The sequence below is a fragment of the Balaenoptera ricei genome, chromosome 3, assembly GCF_028023285.1.
Source record: "Balaenoptera ricei isolate mBalRic1 chromosome 3, mBalRic1.hap2, whole genome shotgun sequence".
Classification (NCBI taxonomy): Eukaryota; Metazoa; Chordata; class Mammalia; order Artiodactyla; family Balaenopteridae; genus Balaenoptera; species Balaenoptera ricei.
In genome coordinates this window covers 3770641-3786687 of record NC_082641.1, presented here as the reverse complement: position 1 = coordinate 3786687, position 16047 = coordinate 3770641, and the positions used below count along the sequence as shown (strand labels likewise).

At 36.9% G+C, this 16047-nt stretch overlaps 1 protein-coding gene across 3 annotated transcripts in view; it reads right to left on the bottom strand.

Moving 5' to 3' along the window:
• ADAMTS16 (ADAM metallopeptidase with thrombospondin type 1 motif 16) overlaps nt 1-16047 on the bottom strand; it is a 163056-nt gene that overhangs the window by 89440 nt on the left and 57569 nt on the right. For all 3 annotated transcript variants that reach the window (XR_009502205.1, XM_059916071.1, XM_059916072.1), the window contains exon 10: nt 8520-8673. Coding sequence is in view for 2 of the 3 variants with exons in the window: in XM_059916071.1 (XP_059772054.1) it covers nt 8520-8673 (154 nt within the window). In the remaining variant the exon portion in view is untranslated. The remainder of the gene's footprint in view (nt 1-8519; nt 8674-16047) is intronic.

The following is a 16047-nucleotide window of genomic DNA, read 5'->3' as shown; positions in this document are numbered from 1 at the left end:
TTGCACACGATGGAAACATTTCTTAAATTATCTGCACAACTGTTCTGAACATTTGAACAAGTGCTGTACTATTTCCCAAGTCATTTAATAGCTGCATCTACTGGGTGTTTTCGTGTTATAAAGAAAATGCAACACAGCAAAACTTCCACCTAATTTTGCTTGAAAGATGGCATTTCACGGCACTTGTGCTTTTATTTTCTGTTTCAATGATGCTAGAGATGTGCTCACAGGAGACTTTCTGCATGGTGTGAGTGAACTCTTGAAGGATTTCCCTTTTAATAATCCATATTAATTTTACCTTCATAAAACTAATTCTCAAATCTCCTTTATAAATGTACTTATTATATATTTAAAAGTTAAGGCATTTGTTAAAGGCACTGCCTTATATTTTTTTCCGCTTGTATCTCTCTCACTAATAAGACAGCTTTGCAGAACATGGACTGTTAAGAAGCAAACTGTCAATGTTTTAATTTTGATATCAATTAATTGCTTTTATTTCAAGGTATTCATAGTAACCTCTTAAGATTACAATCACTGTACCACTAAACTTCATCTTCTTGGGAGTCCTCCAGAATCATTAAGTGCTACTGGGGCAAATGTGTCACGCTGGTGGTTAGTGCTTTCCTGGCTCTCATGACATGAATTAGCATGCTGTGCTGGGAGCCTCTCTTCTTGCCCAGAACGGTGGTTAGAGATCAGAGTCATAAGAGGACCTCAAGGCATCCATAAAAGCAGGGACCTGGGCATCTGTAAGTCTCCAAAGAGACAACTGGGAAGCTCTGTTTGCTTCCCAGGATGACATCTTGACAGAAACCAGGATATAAATAAAGCTCCCTTGAAACCTGAACTTGTGGACCCCGGCTTAACATCTGGGTGGAAATATGGTGGATCAAAGCCAGAATCCAGACAGTGGTGCAGGGTAGGCGTACTTGCCCGTGAGTGCTGGTTCAGAGACCTACTGATTTAGGTGGCTGGGTGTGCACACACACAAACAGATGAACACACGGATGGATGAGTGAATGATGAGTGAATGATAAGTGAATGGTGGATGTGACAGAGATACCTGCTCCTGTGGTTGGATCAGCGGGGGATGGACACAGTGGTCCAGGAGAGGGTTTGGGCTTCTGAGAAGGTAAGCATGTCTGGTTTGAATTGGGCATGGCAGGCCTGGGCAGGCAGAGTCCCGGTATCCTCCCTGAATGCAACCACCCATCGACTTGTCCTGGGGGCTGAATGAAGTGTCATAGGTAGGTAATGTGCCCAACTCAGGGCCTGGCACCTAACAGGCACCAAACTCATGTCAGTGTCCTTTCTCACTTCAAAGGTGGGAGGAGATGTGAGCTCAATCCCAGCCCCCAGCCTGGGTTCATGGCTGTGGCCTGAGGGAGCCAGTGGTACTAAGTCCGGAGGCAGTTTCAGGGATGATGCAAGATGATAAAATAAATGGTGTTTTAAAATGCTAAATTATTTTTATGTATTTGTCACCAATACCTGGAACAGTGTTTAGTACCTGGCTGGCTTTCAGTAAATGCTTTCTGAGTTGAACATCTGTTAGTTTGTTTCTATGGAAACCTTGGACAGAATGAGCAGGAACATTTTTAGTGTAAAATGAAATGAATAGTGATCAGTGAATTGTGATCATAAAAACTTCTAGGATGACTTAAGAGGGTGACTTTATGATATGAAAACACTACACCTAGACTACTATTCAAAGGATTTTCATAATATTCTTACATTGTAGTTTTGGGGAACATTTTGCAGGATAAAGAATATGGATGGAAGAAACTATTGAAGGCAATAGTTTTTACATTTTCTAAGTAAGAAGCTCTCAAGTATAGGATTCTGGTGACAGCTCACCACTAAAGCATGTGACAGTAACTCAGCCTGTGCCCAGCTTATGCCATCTGTGTATTTCAGCCTCATTCTGGAAGCTGCTCAATTCCCAATTCCAGGCCTCCAGGCAGAAATAAATCACAGAGCTACAAGAGCCTTGAAATATATAATTCATGTTACTGTGTTTCAACATATCAAATAAGATTCGAGACCTTGGTGCCCTATAGATGTAACTGCCGGTCATTTAATAAAAATGTGACATTCTATCCTGGAAAACAAATAAAAATTCCAGTACCTCAAACAATGTTTATTTTATTATCTAAACAACCAAAACCCAATTACCTCCTCTCAGTTTTATCATACTTTGACTTAACTGCTAACTTCTGGACATAATGTACAATGGTTGTACTAAATTCTGCATTATGGTTGTAGGTCATTACATTCTTAATAAAACTTCAGAGTCCTCTTGGAACAATGACCCTATTAAATCATGGTTCTAGGGCCAGGAAGTTGGAATGCAATACCTGCTGGATTGGGGGGTGGGTTCCCAATTTACCAACAGTACCCAGGACACTAAGGTGATCAAATTTCAAAGTAATTCTGGCAACTTGCATCTCAGACTGCAGGGTCAGGCCACCAAGAAATGTTGATGAAGCTGAATAGGAACTTGATAAAGACACAATGTTTAAAATAACTAATACTTGACTTAAGAAGAAGAAAGTTGAGGCCCATGTACAGAGTTCACTCTTGCTTTTATCTTTGCTGTTAAGGAATACTGTACTCTCTTTAATGAAGGTTCTCTCACTTGCTATTCCTTCCCATAATTTAAGAGCTATGTTCACAATGACTTATTTTGATCATACTGACTTAGTTAAGTTTAACATCACAACCTAATACCCCAAATAAAACAAACATTTTCAGATGACTGTGTTGGATTTATTGTGGCATTTCCATACTGTGAATAGAATGCCACCAGATTAGTTTTCTCAAACTGTCAGTATCAGACTTTCCAAAAATACAAACTAAAAATGCATATACAAATGATGTTATAATAGGATATATAATTTATTGCAATTATTTGTTTTTCAAGCAGTGGTGTGATTTTATCACTAATTTTGATTATCAACAAGTCATCAGTGGACAGAGAAAGCCATGGCCATATATGTGTGTGGATTTATAAACAAGTATGTTAACACCCACACATATACACCAAATACACATCTATTTATCCAAAAGAAGAATGCATATGCATTCGCGTTAGCTCTTAACTTTCCAAACTAAATGGCACGTGGTACTTAAAAAAGGTTCAACCCTGTCTAAAACATCATCCATCCATCTATCACCCTTCCCAGCAAAGTCTTACTGAATGGGCCTTAAGTGCCAAGTGCTGGTTGAGGCACTGGGTAGTTTCCTTGTTATTTATTATTTTATATTCTTCAGTCAGAAAACTTCCAGGTCTTTACATTTCAACCTAATAGACCCATTCTCATAAAATTTCAGTAGGAGTTCATTTAAAAAATTAACTTTTATAATTTCTTGAGATGCTTTAATTCATATGGAAAATAAAGAATCTAATTGTCACTCTGTATCTAAAGTTGAGATTCATTATATTAGAGAGTCTGGCCACACAAGTAGAATTTAACTCATAAAAAGAAAAATATGTCAACTTTAATTGGATCGAAAAACAATTTCACATCATAGGGAATAAGCTCACAATATTGACTTTAATGGATATTTTTCAAAAGGTATTTTGTCTACTGTTCATGGTGAAGTAACTGGTGCCACGCTTACTTTTCTACATACAAAAACTATAAAACTGGACAAAATGTATGGGCCAGTTGTTTCAGACTCTTGCAACAAGCAACACAGTACATGGTCCTCGAGAGAAGGGAATTTGTAAGGTGGGCGTCACCTTTGCCCAGCTCTCTGTCTGGGAACACTTTGCTGACCACGGTGCAAAGACATGGTTCCCATGCAGACAACAGCAGTCTCACTGAATGGAGGGTGCACAGATCAGAGTTGGGGCTGCAGAAGTAGCTAGAATTTGTGGAACTGGGACCAGAAAGGAGAAAGCTGCATTTAGTAGGGAGCACCAGAGGTCTCCATGAGGATTTCCTGCAGGTCCTTATCTGGGGAGTGAATGGTTGATGTACAGGATGAGACTCCAAGTGGCCTGGAAGAGGGCAACAGATTTAGGCTGAAAGCTGATAAGGGCTAGAAGACAGAGATGCACAATGCTAGGAGACAGCAGTGTTCTGGCCACACAAAGTGGAGAGACTTCAGTGAGCATCCCGGGCGTCCACATCTCATGAGTAAGAACCACAAACTAGAGTACAGGCCATGCCCTAGGGCTAAGGAAAAACCAGAACAGATGAGCCCTAAGGAAGAGTAAAACAAGCCTCAGGGGATCAAAAGGATTCACCTATTATAATAACATAATATAAATACATGTAACATAAAATAACAATATGTTACAATATATAATTGTAACATATGTAATGTTATAAATATATTTTAAAAATGGACATAATAAGTGAACAAATGGGACATTCCCTAGAGAAATATAGACTATAAAAAAAGAACCAAATAGTAATTCTGGAACTGAAACTTAAAATAACCCAAACGCATAGCTTGCTGAATTGTCTAAACAAATGATTAGAAATGTTAGAAGAAAGATACAAATGATGACAAACATTTTATCAGAAACAGCTGAGTCCAGATGAAAATGGAATTATATCTTTAAAGTGTCTAAAGGAAAAAAAAAAGAATAAACTGTTTAGAATTCTGTACTCAGAAAAAGTGTTCTTCAAAACTGAGGGTGAGTTAATAACATTTTCTGATAAAGAAAACCTGACGTACTTTGTGGCCACAGATTGTGTTACAAGAAATGCTAAAGGAAGTTTTTCATCCCCTAAGGAAATGATACAATTTGAAATTGATCTATAAGAAAGCATAAATAATAAATGGCAAACATGTGGGTAAATATAAAAGATGACCCTATTTTATTTAAAAGCAACCCATTATTTTAAAACAAAAATTTTAACATTGTGTCATGTGGTTTACAGCATGCATAGAAATAAAATACATGATGACAATAGTACATACTGTGAAAGAGGGATACATGGACTTATTTGTTGTAAGAATCCTGCATTTTGCATAAAGTGACATGATGCTAATTCTATGTAGGTTGTAAATTAAAGATGCAGCTGTAATCTCTAGAGTAACCACTAAAAATACAAGAAAATATAGCTAAAAAGCAAATTGATGCAAAAATAGAATTTTTAAAAGCATGTTTAATCCAAAAGAAAACAAAAAAAAGGAATGAGAACAATGGGAAACAAATAGCAAAATGGTAGACTTAAATCCACTATGTCAATAATTACATTAAATATAAATGGATTAAACATCCCAGTGAAAGGCTATAGATTGTTCAACTGGATAGAAAAGCAATGCCAAACTAAAGGATGTTACGACAGACATATTTTATATAAAAACACAGAGAAATGGAAAGTAAAAGGGTGGGGAAAGATATCATGCAAAGAGTATTCCTAAATAAGCTGATGTGGCTGTATTAACATAAGATGAAGTATAATTCAAGGGAAAGTAACATTATCAAAAATAAAATAAAGTTATTGTATATTAATGAAAGAGTCAGGAAGACATAAAAATCCTAAATGTGTACGCACCTAAATACCCAGCTTCAAAATATACAAAGCAAAAACTAATAGAACTAATGGGAGAAATAGGAATATACATAATCTTTGTTAGAGACTTTAACACTCATATCTATTAAATTGTTACATAACAAGTACCAAATATTGCAGAGGATATAGAAGCTATAAACAATATCATCAGACAAATTAACAAAACAGATATATCTAGAACACTATACCTGACCACTGCAGAATTCACAATTCTTTCAAGTGGCCATAGAATGTTCACCAGGGTAGACCAAATGCTGAGCTATGAAATCTGTTTCAATAAATTTCAAAAGTATACTTATAGGGTATATTCTCTGATAAAATTGAACAAAATTAGAAATCAAAATTAATAAGCTGTCTAGAAAATCACCAATTATTTGGTAGTTAAATAGTATACTCCTAAATAATGCATGGGTTAAAGAAGAAATCACCGCTTAAATTAGAAAATATTTCATAGCTAATAATATTAAAGATTCAACATCTAAAAATGTTCAGGATATATGTTAATAATGCTGCTGAGAAAAAAATTACTAGCTTTAATTATAGTTAAATGGTTATATTAGAAAAGAAGAAATTTTTAAAGTCAGTGATCCAAGTTTATCCCATAAACAGCAAGGAGAAGAAAGTCACATTAAGCCTTAGTATGTAATAAAGACAAAACAGACATTAATGAAATAGAAAAGAACCCAACAAATACTTCTTTTAAAAATTAATAAAGATAAATACTGATGTTTTGAAAGGACTAATTCGTCTGATAAACTTCTAGTTAGACTGACCAAGAAAAGGAGATAAAGAAACACATGTTACCATTATTAGGAATAGAAGAGGAAATGTCACTATAGATCTTTCAGTCATTCAAGGGATAAATGAGAATATTACAAACAACTTTTGGTAAAACAAACAAACAAACAAACAAAAAAAGCAGATAAAACAAAAAAATTCATTGGAAAAGGTCTCTTCCTGTGTCATTTTTTGATGTTTATTTATTTATTTTTTTCCAATGAATCTGATCAGTCTAGCTAGGAATTTCTTCTGCATAACCCTACATGTGTTAGTGTAGTTGAATTAGTAATTACAAAAACCTTCCCGCAGATAGGATTCACTGGTAAGTTCTAACAAAACTTTAAGGAAGAAACAATAGCAATTTTATTACAAGCTCTTCAAGAAAGCACAGGAGTAGGGAGCACTTCCAAATCATTTTTTCAGGGCAGCATAACCCTGATATAAATTCTTGAATGGTAATTTTAAGAAAAAAATGTCTAAATTATACCATTCAAGAACACGGATATAAAAATAATGAACAAAATAGTCTCAAATCAAATCAACAAAATATAAAAATGAATAATAGATTATGACCAAGTAAAGTTATCCTAGGAATATAGGTTAGTTTAACATTCAAAAAGCAATGAAAAATAATTTTAAACCCATCAGTATAATTCACTACATTAACAGAATAAAGAAGAAAAATACATTTATATCAATAGATGCAGAAAAAAAAAAGTATGATAAAAGTCAACATAAGTTTGTGATAAAATCTCTTACCAATCTAGGACCACGAGGGAACTTTTTCAACTTGATAAAAGGTAACTATGTAAAACTGAAAGCATCATATCTAATGGCGAAATGTGAAAACTTTACTTGGCAATTATGAAGTTCCAGAATAAGCAATGTGAAAGTACGGTGACAGAAGTCAGAACAATGGTTCCTTACTGGGGTGGGGAGGGGATTGAATGGAAGGGGGCAAAAGGGAACATTCTAGCTTTATGCTGGTAACACGGGGGAATACATTTGTTAAAACCCAGTTGTACACCTGTAAGAAATACATTTCCCTGCAGGTAAATATTTCCTCAGTAATAAAAAGACCTGCTGCATTTAACTTCTTATTTCCTGTATTTTCCAAACGGCACTAGTTTACCATGGAGGATACTCCATGGTCACAGCAAAATAATGTGAAAACCAGCAGCATGATGTAGAACATTCCATCTTTGAAAGAAAAGTTTTATGCTCCGTTTCCTTAGCAAACAGGAGAGTGACACGCAAAAAATTCTCAGGGATTTCACATATTCTGCCAATGAAAAGGCAACATTGGGAATATATGCTGATGCTGACTGGTTTATTATTCTTGTTCCCAGCTGAGATTACCCAGCTGAGGAGATAAGAATCCAGTTCTGGCACATGGCTGTAATTGACTTTTGGGGGGAGATCTACTTTAGTTTAGAAGAAAGAAGATTATCACATTAGATTGAAATGGGGAATATTCCCAGTGCATTCTGAAATGTTGGAGGTTTCTGGAAGACTATATATTTTTGTCTATTTTCCTCTTGATTTCATTATAAACTAGAATAAAAAACCCCTCAAAAATAGTTAATTTCATTTAATTTAGGGTAGCTTTCCTAGTGGTTTAGTAGGGCAAGCTGTGAAATCTCGGTTTTCCCTTGTCTAGCGAGAGCACATGTCTCTGTGTTATATGAGGAATTTATATGAGGAAACCAGTCTGCTGGTGTCCCTGGGGTCAATGGAGTTCTATGAAAGACTTCTCTAGAAACACTTAATTTGAGGAATTTAATAATCAGAAGTCCCAGATAGGCTACTGCTTTATAGTAAATTTTGTCTATCTGAGGAAGGTAAGGGGGGCGGGGGGACATTGTTTCTTAAATACCATTTGAAAGGAATGCAGTGTATTAATTTGCCATCTTACACCAACCAAGAGTTCTCGCTGAGCTCCCACATGATAAATCAGAAAGAAAGAACTGACCCAACAGGCCAAGTCAGTACTTGAGAGGAAACTGATCCCCACAACAGTATCCACTGTCATTTTCTTTGCCAGTAAAACATGTGTTTCCTGTTATATAGGACCAGCCCTAACATACAGGATTTGACATTTGGTAGGTACCCAATAAACGCAGAATACATCAATGTCAGCTTCACTGAATAAAACGGTTTTATGAAGAATTTTACATTGAACATTTGCCAAGAGTCACTTGCCTTTTTAAAATCCAGCATGCAGAGCTTGGCTTTCTCTCCAAATTGCCACTTGCACTGTGTGTTTGCATCGTATAACTCTCCCGGCAGCTTCTCAGGATACTTGTATTCCTTCACAGGCTTTGGCTGATCAGCAAGGCATGTAGCTTGGGCAGTGCTAAAACAAAGAGGAACTACTGGTGATGCTGGAAATTACCAAAGATGTAACTTCAATCATGTAATTCAATGAATGAATTACATGTAATTACACGTAATTCAATCACGCCTTTTCTTTCTCATGCAATTTTACCCCATGTCTTGTATAAAGAAGAGGGGACATTTTTCTCCTGAGGTCCAATATACCTTTTATCTTAATTCTATTAAAATATAGAGGCCACATTTTCTGAAATTGTTCATAATATGTTTCACCTTTTCCAGGGAGGCAATTTGTTCTTCATCGGATTTCTCAAACCTATCATGGGGAGAGTGAAATGGGATAATACAACCAGATGTTTGATGTGAGGAGCTTCTATAACAGACACCTTAAAAAGTACACTTCTTGCTAGGAACAATAAAACGACGAAATGGGCACTGTAAACAGCAAAACACAATCAGCCAATTTCAAAGGCTGGAATTTTCTTTCTTTCTTCCCTCCTTCCTTCCTTTCCTGCACAATAGCTTCCAGCTTCCACATGGAGCATTGCAATGATTTCCACCAGAAATGCTCTATACGCAGGCTGATTTCTGACTAGATTCCAAAGTCAAGAAGAAAATTAATTCTCCTTAAGTTCCCTAGAAGATGGGCTAAAGGCCAACTAATGATTTCTTCCTCCACAAATAGGGTATCCTCTTCCCTACCAGAGACAGGCTTCAGTATAATTTTTGCATTTGGAGGGAGGAGAAACAAGTGTTTGTAAATAGCAACTAAATCCTATTTACAAATTTCAATAAGCAAAAACTAAAAACAAACAAAAACAAAACACCTCTGTAATCACAATAAACTTAACAACAGTAGATCTGCCTAAGCATCCCCAAACTTTTCTTTGTGTGGTGGTCCACCTTGATCGGAATCTTTCTGGCCCCAGTCTCCAGGACCCGGGTCCCAGATTCTATTGCCTTGGAGCCCACTGATGCATGTGTGCCCTTAATTAATATCCACATACATAAAACATGAGGAAGGGCACCAGTCACTGTGGACAGGACATTAAACATACATGCAAGGAGGTCAGAAGCCTTTTAATAGATTAAATCAAAGGCTTGGAAAGTGCTAAGAGCAGTGACTGGCTCACTGTGAGTGTTGAATAAATGATCTTTCTATTACTGCTACGATGATCATGATGTAAGGGTCTATAAGTAGAGAAAAATGAATAAAAGCATAACTAACACTCCATGACAGGAGTGATTTGGCAACTTTGGAATTCCATAGCACCTCTCTCTAATGATCTCAAATGATTCCTATATACTAGTTAGATGTTCCCCATTACCTCCCTAAAGTTACATCAGGGTTGGCAATACTATTCCCATTGCATAGAAAGGAAACTAGGAAAAGTCAGTTACATTGATGAACCCAAGCAAGAGACTGAAAAAAACTTTTTAAAGTTCACGGGTTCAGGATTTTTTATAGTTTGATCAAATGTAACCTATTATTTATTATTCATCCTTAAAATTTAATTCAAAGAGGACTTCCACTTTTAACTATGGTGGACCAGCACGTATGAGACTGATTGTTCTACAAGCATCAGAAGGCTATCAAAGTAAAAAGAACATGAGGGATGAACATTTCCAGAGCAAAGGAAAGTAGAGAAGTGAACCCAACACCCAGTAATATTTTTCTCCTCAAGGAATTTAATGAGTCATAAAAAGCTGTTAAGAAGCCTAGTGGCTGAGTGGAAAGTGGTCCTTACGAGGCTGAGGAGCTGAGCAGGGTGTTGGCAATCTGGTGGGGCTGGGAGATAAAGATTGAAATTGTGGGTCGGCCCTGGTAAACAAGATTTTCACGGAAGCCATACTAGGTCTTTGCTGAAGGTGTAAAGAAATAACTTGAAAGGCTGGTTTAGGAAGACCGAATGCCAGAGTGACGTCAGCTCAACCCCAAAGTGACTTACTGATAAACTGCAACTGCCCTGTCTGCTAGAAAGAAAAGATAACATCATTTGGGGCTCTATCTTGTCTTTAATTTTTTCATTAACAATATCCTTCGTTTGTTCAAAATTACCAAATGTATTGGGAGATGAGACCAAAGCATTGAAACCCAAGAGAATACACAAATAATAGACAGAGATTCATAAGGAATCCAGATATTGGAGTAGTCAGAAATGGAGTTTAAAATTATTATGGTTATTAGCTTTGAGAAAAAGAAGTTATGATGGAGAATTTCACCAGAGAATGAATATATACAAAATATGTATGTGAGGTATTGTGAAAAATTCTAACATTTACATAATTGGAAGCCAAAAAGGAGAAGACAGAATGAAAGGGTCAGAATCAATATTTGTAGATAAAATGTCTGAACATTTTCAAAAACTGATGAAAGACAATAAACCACAGATGCAAGCAGTTCTAAAACCCCAAGCAGGAAAAAGAAAAAGAAAAACACACATGGGTACATGAAAGAAATTCTACAGAAAACCAATATCACAGAAAAATGTCAAAAGTAACCTGAAAACAAGAGACATGTAAACTTTCAAAGGAGCCACAGAGAATCTGTACATGGCCCTGAGGATGAGGTCCCTGCCTGGTCCAGTGCACAGACTAGGGGCCTGGAAGGTCCCGTGCAGGGGGAGACACAGCGACACACACATCAACACTGCGATGTGAAAGTGGGCTCTGGTCAGCATCGCATCTGAAGAGCCATGAGCAGATCCCACCCCTGATCCTTCTGGCTGGGCTCATGCTTGGGCATGTTTGCGCTTGTCCCATCATCCAAAGCAGGTCACACAGCTAAGCCCAGAGTCAGTGAGGAGGGCACAGGGATACAACAGGGTGTGGGTGCATGAAGGAAAAGCATTGCAGCCATTTTACAATCACCCGATATCCACCAGGACAAAATATGTTTCAACTCTGCTGCATGCCCTACACAAAAGTCAGGTGGCCTACATGTGATAAGCAAAACAACAAAGCTTGTGGAAGAATATATTCATGGCTCTGGGGTAAGCAGAGTTTTTTTCCAGTGGTGCACAGAAAGTGCTAATCCTAAAGGAAAAATATGAGTAATTGGACTCCCTTAAAAACATAAAAAATCTCTTCTGTTTATCAAAAGACACCATTAAAAGTGTAAATACTAAGTCATAGAGTGAAAGAAGATATTTGCAATACATATTCCCCGTAATGCACAAAGTGTTCCTACTCAGTATATATAAAGTACTCCCAACAAGAGATAAGAAAAATAAAGGAGTTCAATTTCAAAAACATGCACAAGAGAATTGAACAGACACTTCACTAAAGAGGTTTTTAAAGTAGCCTTTAAACATGTGAAAAGGTGTTCAATCTCATTAATTACCACTTTGATCTACCACCACAGACCCACAAGATTGGCTACAATGAAAAAGACCAGCGAGATCAAGCGTTGGCAAGATTGTGGAACAACCTGAATATTCATAAGTGCTTGTGGGATTGTAACTTTGCACAGCCACTTAGGAAAGCTATTTGGCAGTGTCTACTGACACTGTACATATATATTTATGACCCCAAAGTTCCTCTGCTGTGTATACTCAGAGATATATGTGTAAACCAAATGAATATTCACAGTGACATTTCTTATAATAGCCAAATACTAGAAATGCAAATGTCTGTCACTAACAGGATGGATTAATAAGTTGGAGCATATCCACGCAATTAAAAATAAGTAAATGAATGTCATATTTTTATGCAGAAACAAGGATGAATCTCATAATCAAAATATTTAGCTAAAGACCCCAGACACAAAATAGCACATAACTCATGACTCCATTCATAGTAAGTTCAAAACCAGACAAAACTGTCTATGGTGGCGTTCTGTGTCAGAGGAATGGTTGTCTGTGGGGAAGAGGGAGGTGATGATGGGATTGGGGAAGGGGATTCTGGGGGGGAGAGCGGTGTTCCATATATTTTTTTAGGTTCGTTAACACATCCATCACTTCACAAAGTTAGAACTTTTATTTGGTAGTGGGAACTTTTCAGATCTACTCTCTCAGCAAGCTTCAACTATAAAATACAGTATTGTTGACTGCAGTCACTATGTTGCACGTGACAGTCCCAGAACTCATTCACCTAATCATTAGAAGTTTGACCACTTTCACCCATTACCTCTCGCCCACTCACCCGGCCCTTGGAAACTACCAATCTACTCTCTGTTTCTAAGAGTTTGATTTTCTTTTTAACATTCCACATATGGGTGAGATCATGCAGTATTTGTCTCTCTCTGACTTATTTCACTTAGCATAATGCCCTCAAAAACCATCCATGTTGTCACAGATGACAGAATTTCCTTCTTTCTCATGGCTGAATGATATTACAGTGTGTGTGTAGATAGGTAGACAAGTAGATAGATAGACAGATATAATTAGATAGAGTGCATATATATATATAAATACCACATATGCATCATATATCTCACATCTTCTTTACTCTTTCATCCACTGAAGGACACTTAGGCTGTTTCCATGACTTGACTACTATAACGTGCTCCACATCATGATCTAGGTAGAAGTTACATTAAAATGTTCACTGTGTGAAAAGTTATTGAGTTATACGCTTATAATTTTGTACTTTTCTATATATGTGTTTAACTACATATATAATGTCAATGAAGAAAATAAGGCAAGGCCAGAGGTTCTGCAACAATATTTCAAAGTCCTCTTCCCACTCTGATTCATGAACCATAAAACGTTAAAGAGCTCGAGAGTTCTTTTACTTGTATCCCCTCTTTTTCCAAGAGAGACAACAGGAGCCCCCAGAAAAGGTTATATTAGTTGCCAAGGTCAAGGCCTTCCCAGGCATAGTGATGAAGACCTGATCGGCACATGAGCTCTGATTCCCTCGCTGATCAACGACACGGCAGTGCCCATTCTCCAGTCTCACAGAAACCGCACTCCGCCATGACTCGCTGGTTTGTTTTTCTTAAGACGAACATTATACAGCAGAGCAAGATGTGAACTGAAATGTATTATTTCTATTATGCCCCAAAACATACTCTTCCAGGCCAAATCAAGTTTTCCCATCAACAGGGTGGTCTGGGGTACGGCAGGGCATCCCTCAAACTCCTGCTTTCCTGTGATGACCTTTCTCGTGTATGGATGCAGATTCATATGACAAGAGGGGAGCTGTGTCTGCTGATCAGAAGTGCATGAGTCAAGTTTTTAAAAAGCAAATTGAAGATGAGTCTGTGTTGTCATTAAGTTTAAAATAACGAGCTACAATTTCCCTAAGTCTTAGGCCTCCGGGATACAGACATGAGTGAATGTGACGAGGTCTGTGTCTGCTCATAGGAAATGACATATGTCTTTATTGGTGAGGTTGAGGAATTTACCGCAAAAACATATCTGTCCTTCTTGACTCTACCGAGTATAGAGAAAAGTTGTGCTGACAAATTCAGGCTAATTGAGTTCCCTTATAATATATATTTTTTCCGTGTACCCAATGCTAGGCTGCTCATAAAGGAAAACAGATTCACTTTTGTAAAGTTGGCCGTTTATCCTTACTCATTGTTGGGATCATGTCCAAATTGCCAACTAATTGGTGGAGAATATAACAGTATTTTGATTACTTGGAAATCAGGAAGTCAGCAAACATGTAAAGGATGGTCTCAGGTTCATTAAGCCAATGAAAAATCAGGATTGATGCACTGTGGACACGTCCAATTCACAACTAGACATCTCAAGTACAATGAATCTTAAGAGTGAATTTGACAATGAAAGGCTGTCTTGGAAAATTTAATCTTTCGAGAAATCAAATTTGGGAGCATGTAAAATCTTGCATTTTTATTATTATGTGGTCCAAAAAAATCAGTAAAGCCCCTGAAAATAAATGTTTGTTACTGCATGGCTACAGAAGGGTTTTACTGATTGCCACAAAAACAAATGAGCATATTTCAGCGTATGTTTAACCATTCCAGTATCACTGGACAAAATGGCTTTGAACTCCAGAATCTTAATAAGTATTCTCAGGATAATATTCTGATTTGAAGATTACAGCCCATATTTAATGTCATCAAAATAATTATTCTCTAAGCCTATAACTATTTCCTTTCTGTGAGTTTTCCTATATTTCTTGGCAGTTTAAAAACTTTTTCTGGACTCTTTCATGATGCTGCTTCTCACTGCATGCCCATACTTTGCATCCCTGGGATTTTCAAGTTGTCAGAGCATATTTCAAAAAATTTAAAATGTTTATATATCTTCATCATAGCCATTAAGATGAAAAGGAAGTAAAATTTTAAGAAAAGAATGTAGAAGTTTATAGAAAGGATTTGGGATATAGAAAACTCAAAAATTTCCTTGTTAATACAAATAAGAGCATTGTGAGCTAAAGTGAATTATCTTCTTTATTAGAGAAAGCAGAGTCCTTCACACACACACACACGCACGCACGCACATTTGAACAGGTGCATGAAAAAGCTAAAAAAAGTGCTAACAATCCCCAACTTGACTCCAAGAGACCACCATACTGGGAACAGCAAATGTTGGAAGGACTGATTGTATCATGTGAACATTGCCTTTTGGGTAATAGAAATTAAAAAAATGATCAAGTGGATATTCCTAGAATATAGGTTTATATTACCAGGGTACAGATATTATCTACAAAATTCTCACTCTTCCTGGGTAGCACAAAATATGGAAAGCAGTCATCATTCCTTTCAGTGGTAAAATATCTCAGCTGAGGTCTCAAAGTAAGGCTGTGAGGAAGGACCACAGCTGCAGGCTGGAGCCCCCAAGGCTGGTAGTCAGGACGCAGCTCAGAAAATGTGTTATGAGGTCTGGAAGTGATGGAAGAGGCAGCAAGAAAGGGAAAGCAGCTGTGCGCTCACTGCCCCAGCTGAACATAGGGAGCCATCCATAGGATAATGAACAGAATGTCGGGAGTAAAACCAACAGAAATAGGCCGGAGACCCTGCGCAAATGATGTTCTAGAAACAAGACGGGTTAATTTGTGCAGCAGAAAAAAAAAGAAAAGGGGCTCTACTGAAAAAATAAGAAAGAAAGAGAGAAAACCAGGGGCATAATCCACTTTACTAGCAGATCTAAAAATGTTTCTTAAAGTCCCTTATTTCTCTAAAATTTTAGAATCTACTGACTATCTCTTTTTCAAGGGGTCAAACTCTACCTCCTTAATGTTCTATACCCTAAATGAATTAGACCTATGATAAAACCTTCCAGAAATAATTCTTAAAATTATAGGATTTTAGACCCAGGTGAAGGTTTATATACTCTTTTTTTTTTTTTGCCTCCTAATGAGAAATGTATTTGGTAAAAAAAATAATAATAATAATTCATGGTATGTCAATTATATCTCAATAAAACTACAAGAAAAGATTTAAACATTAAAAAATTTAAAAATCATGGACTGAAAATGTCTG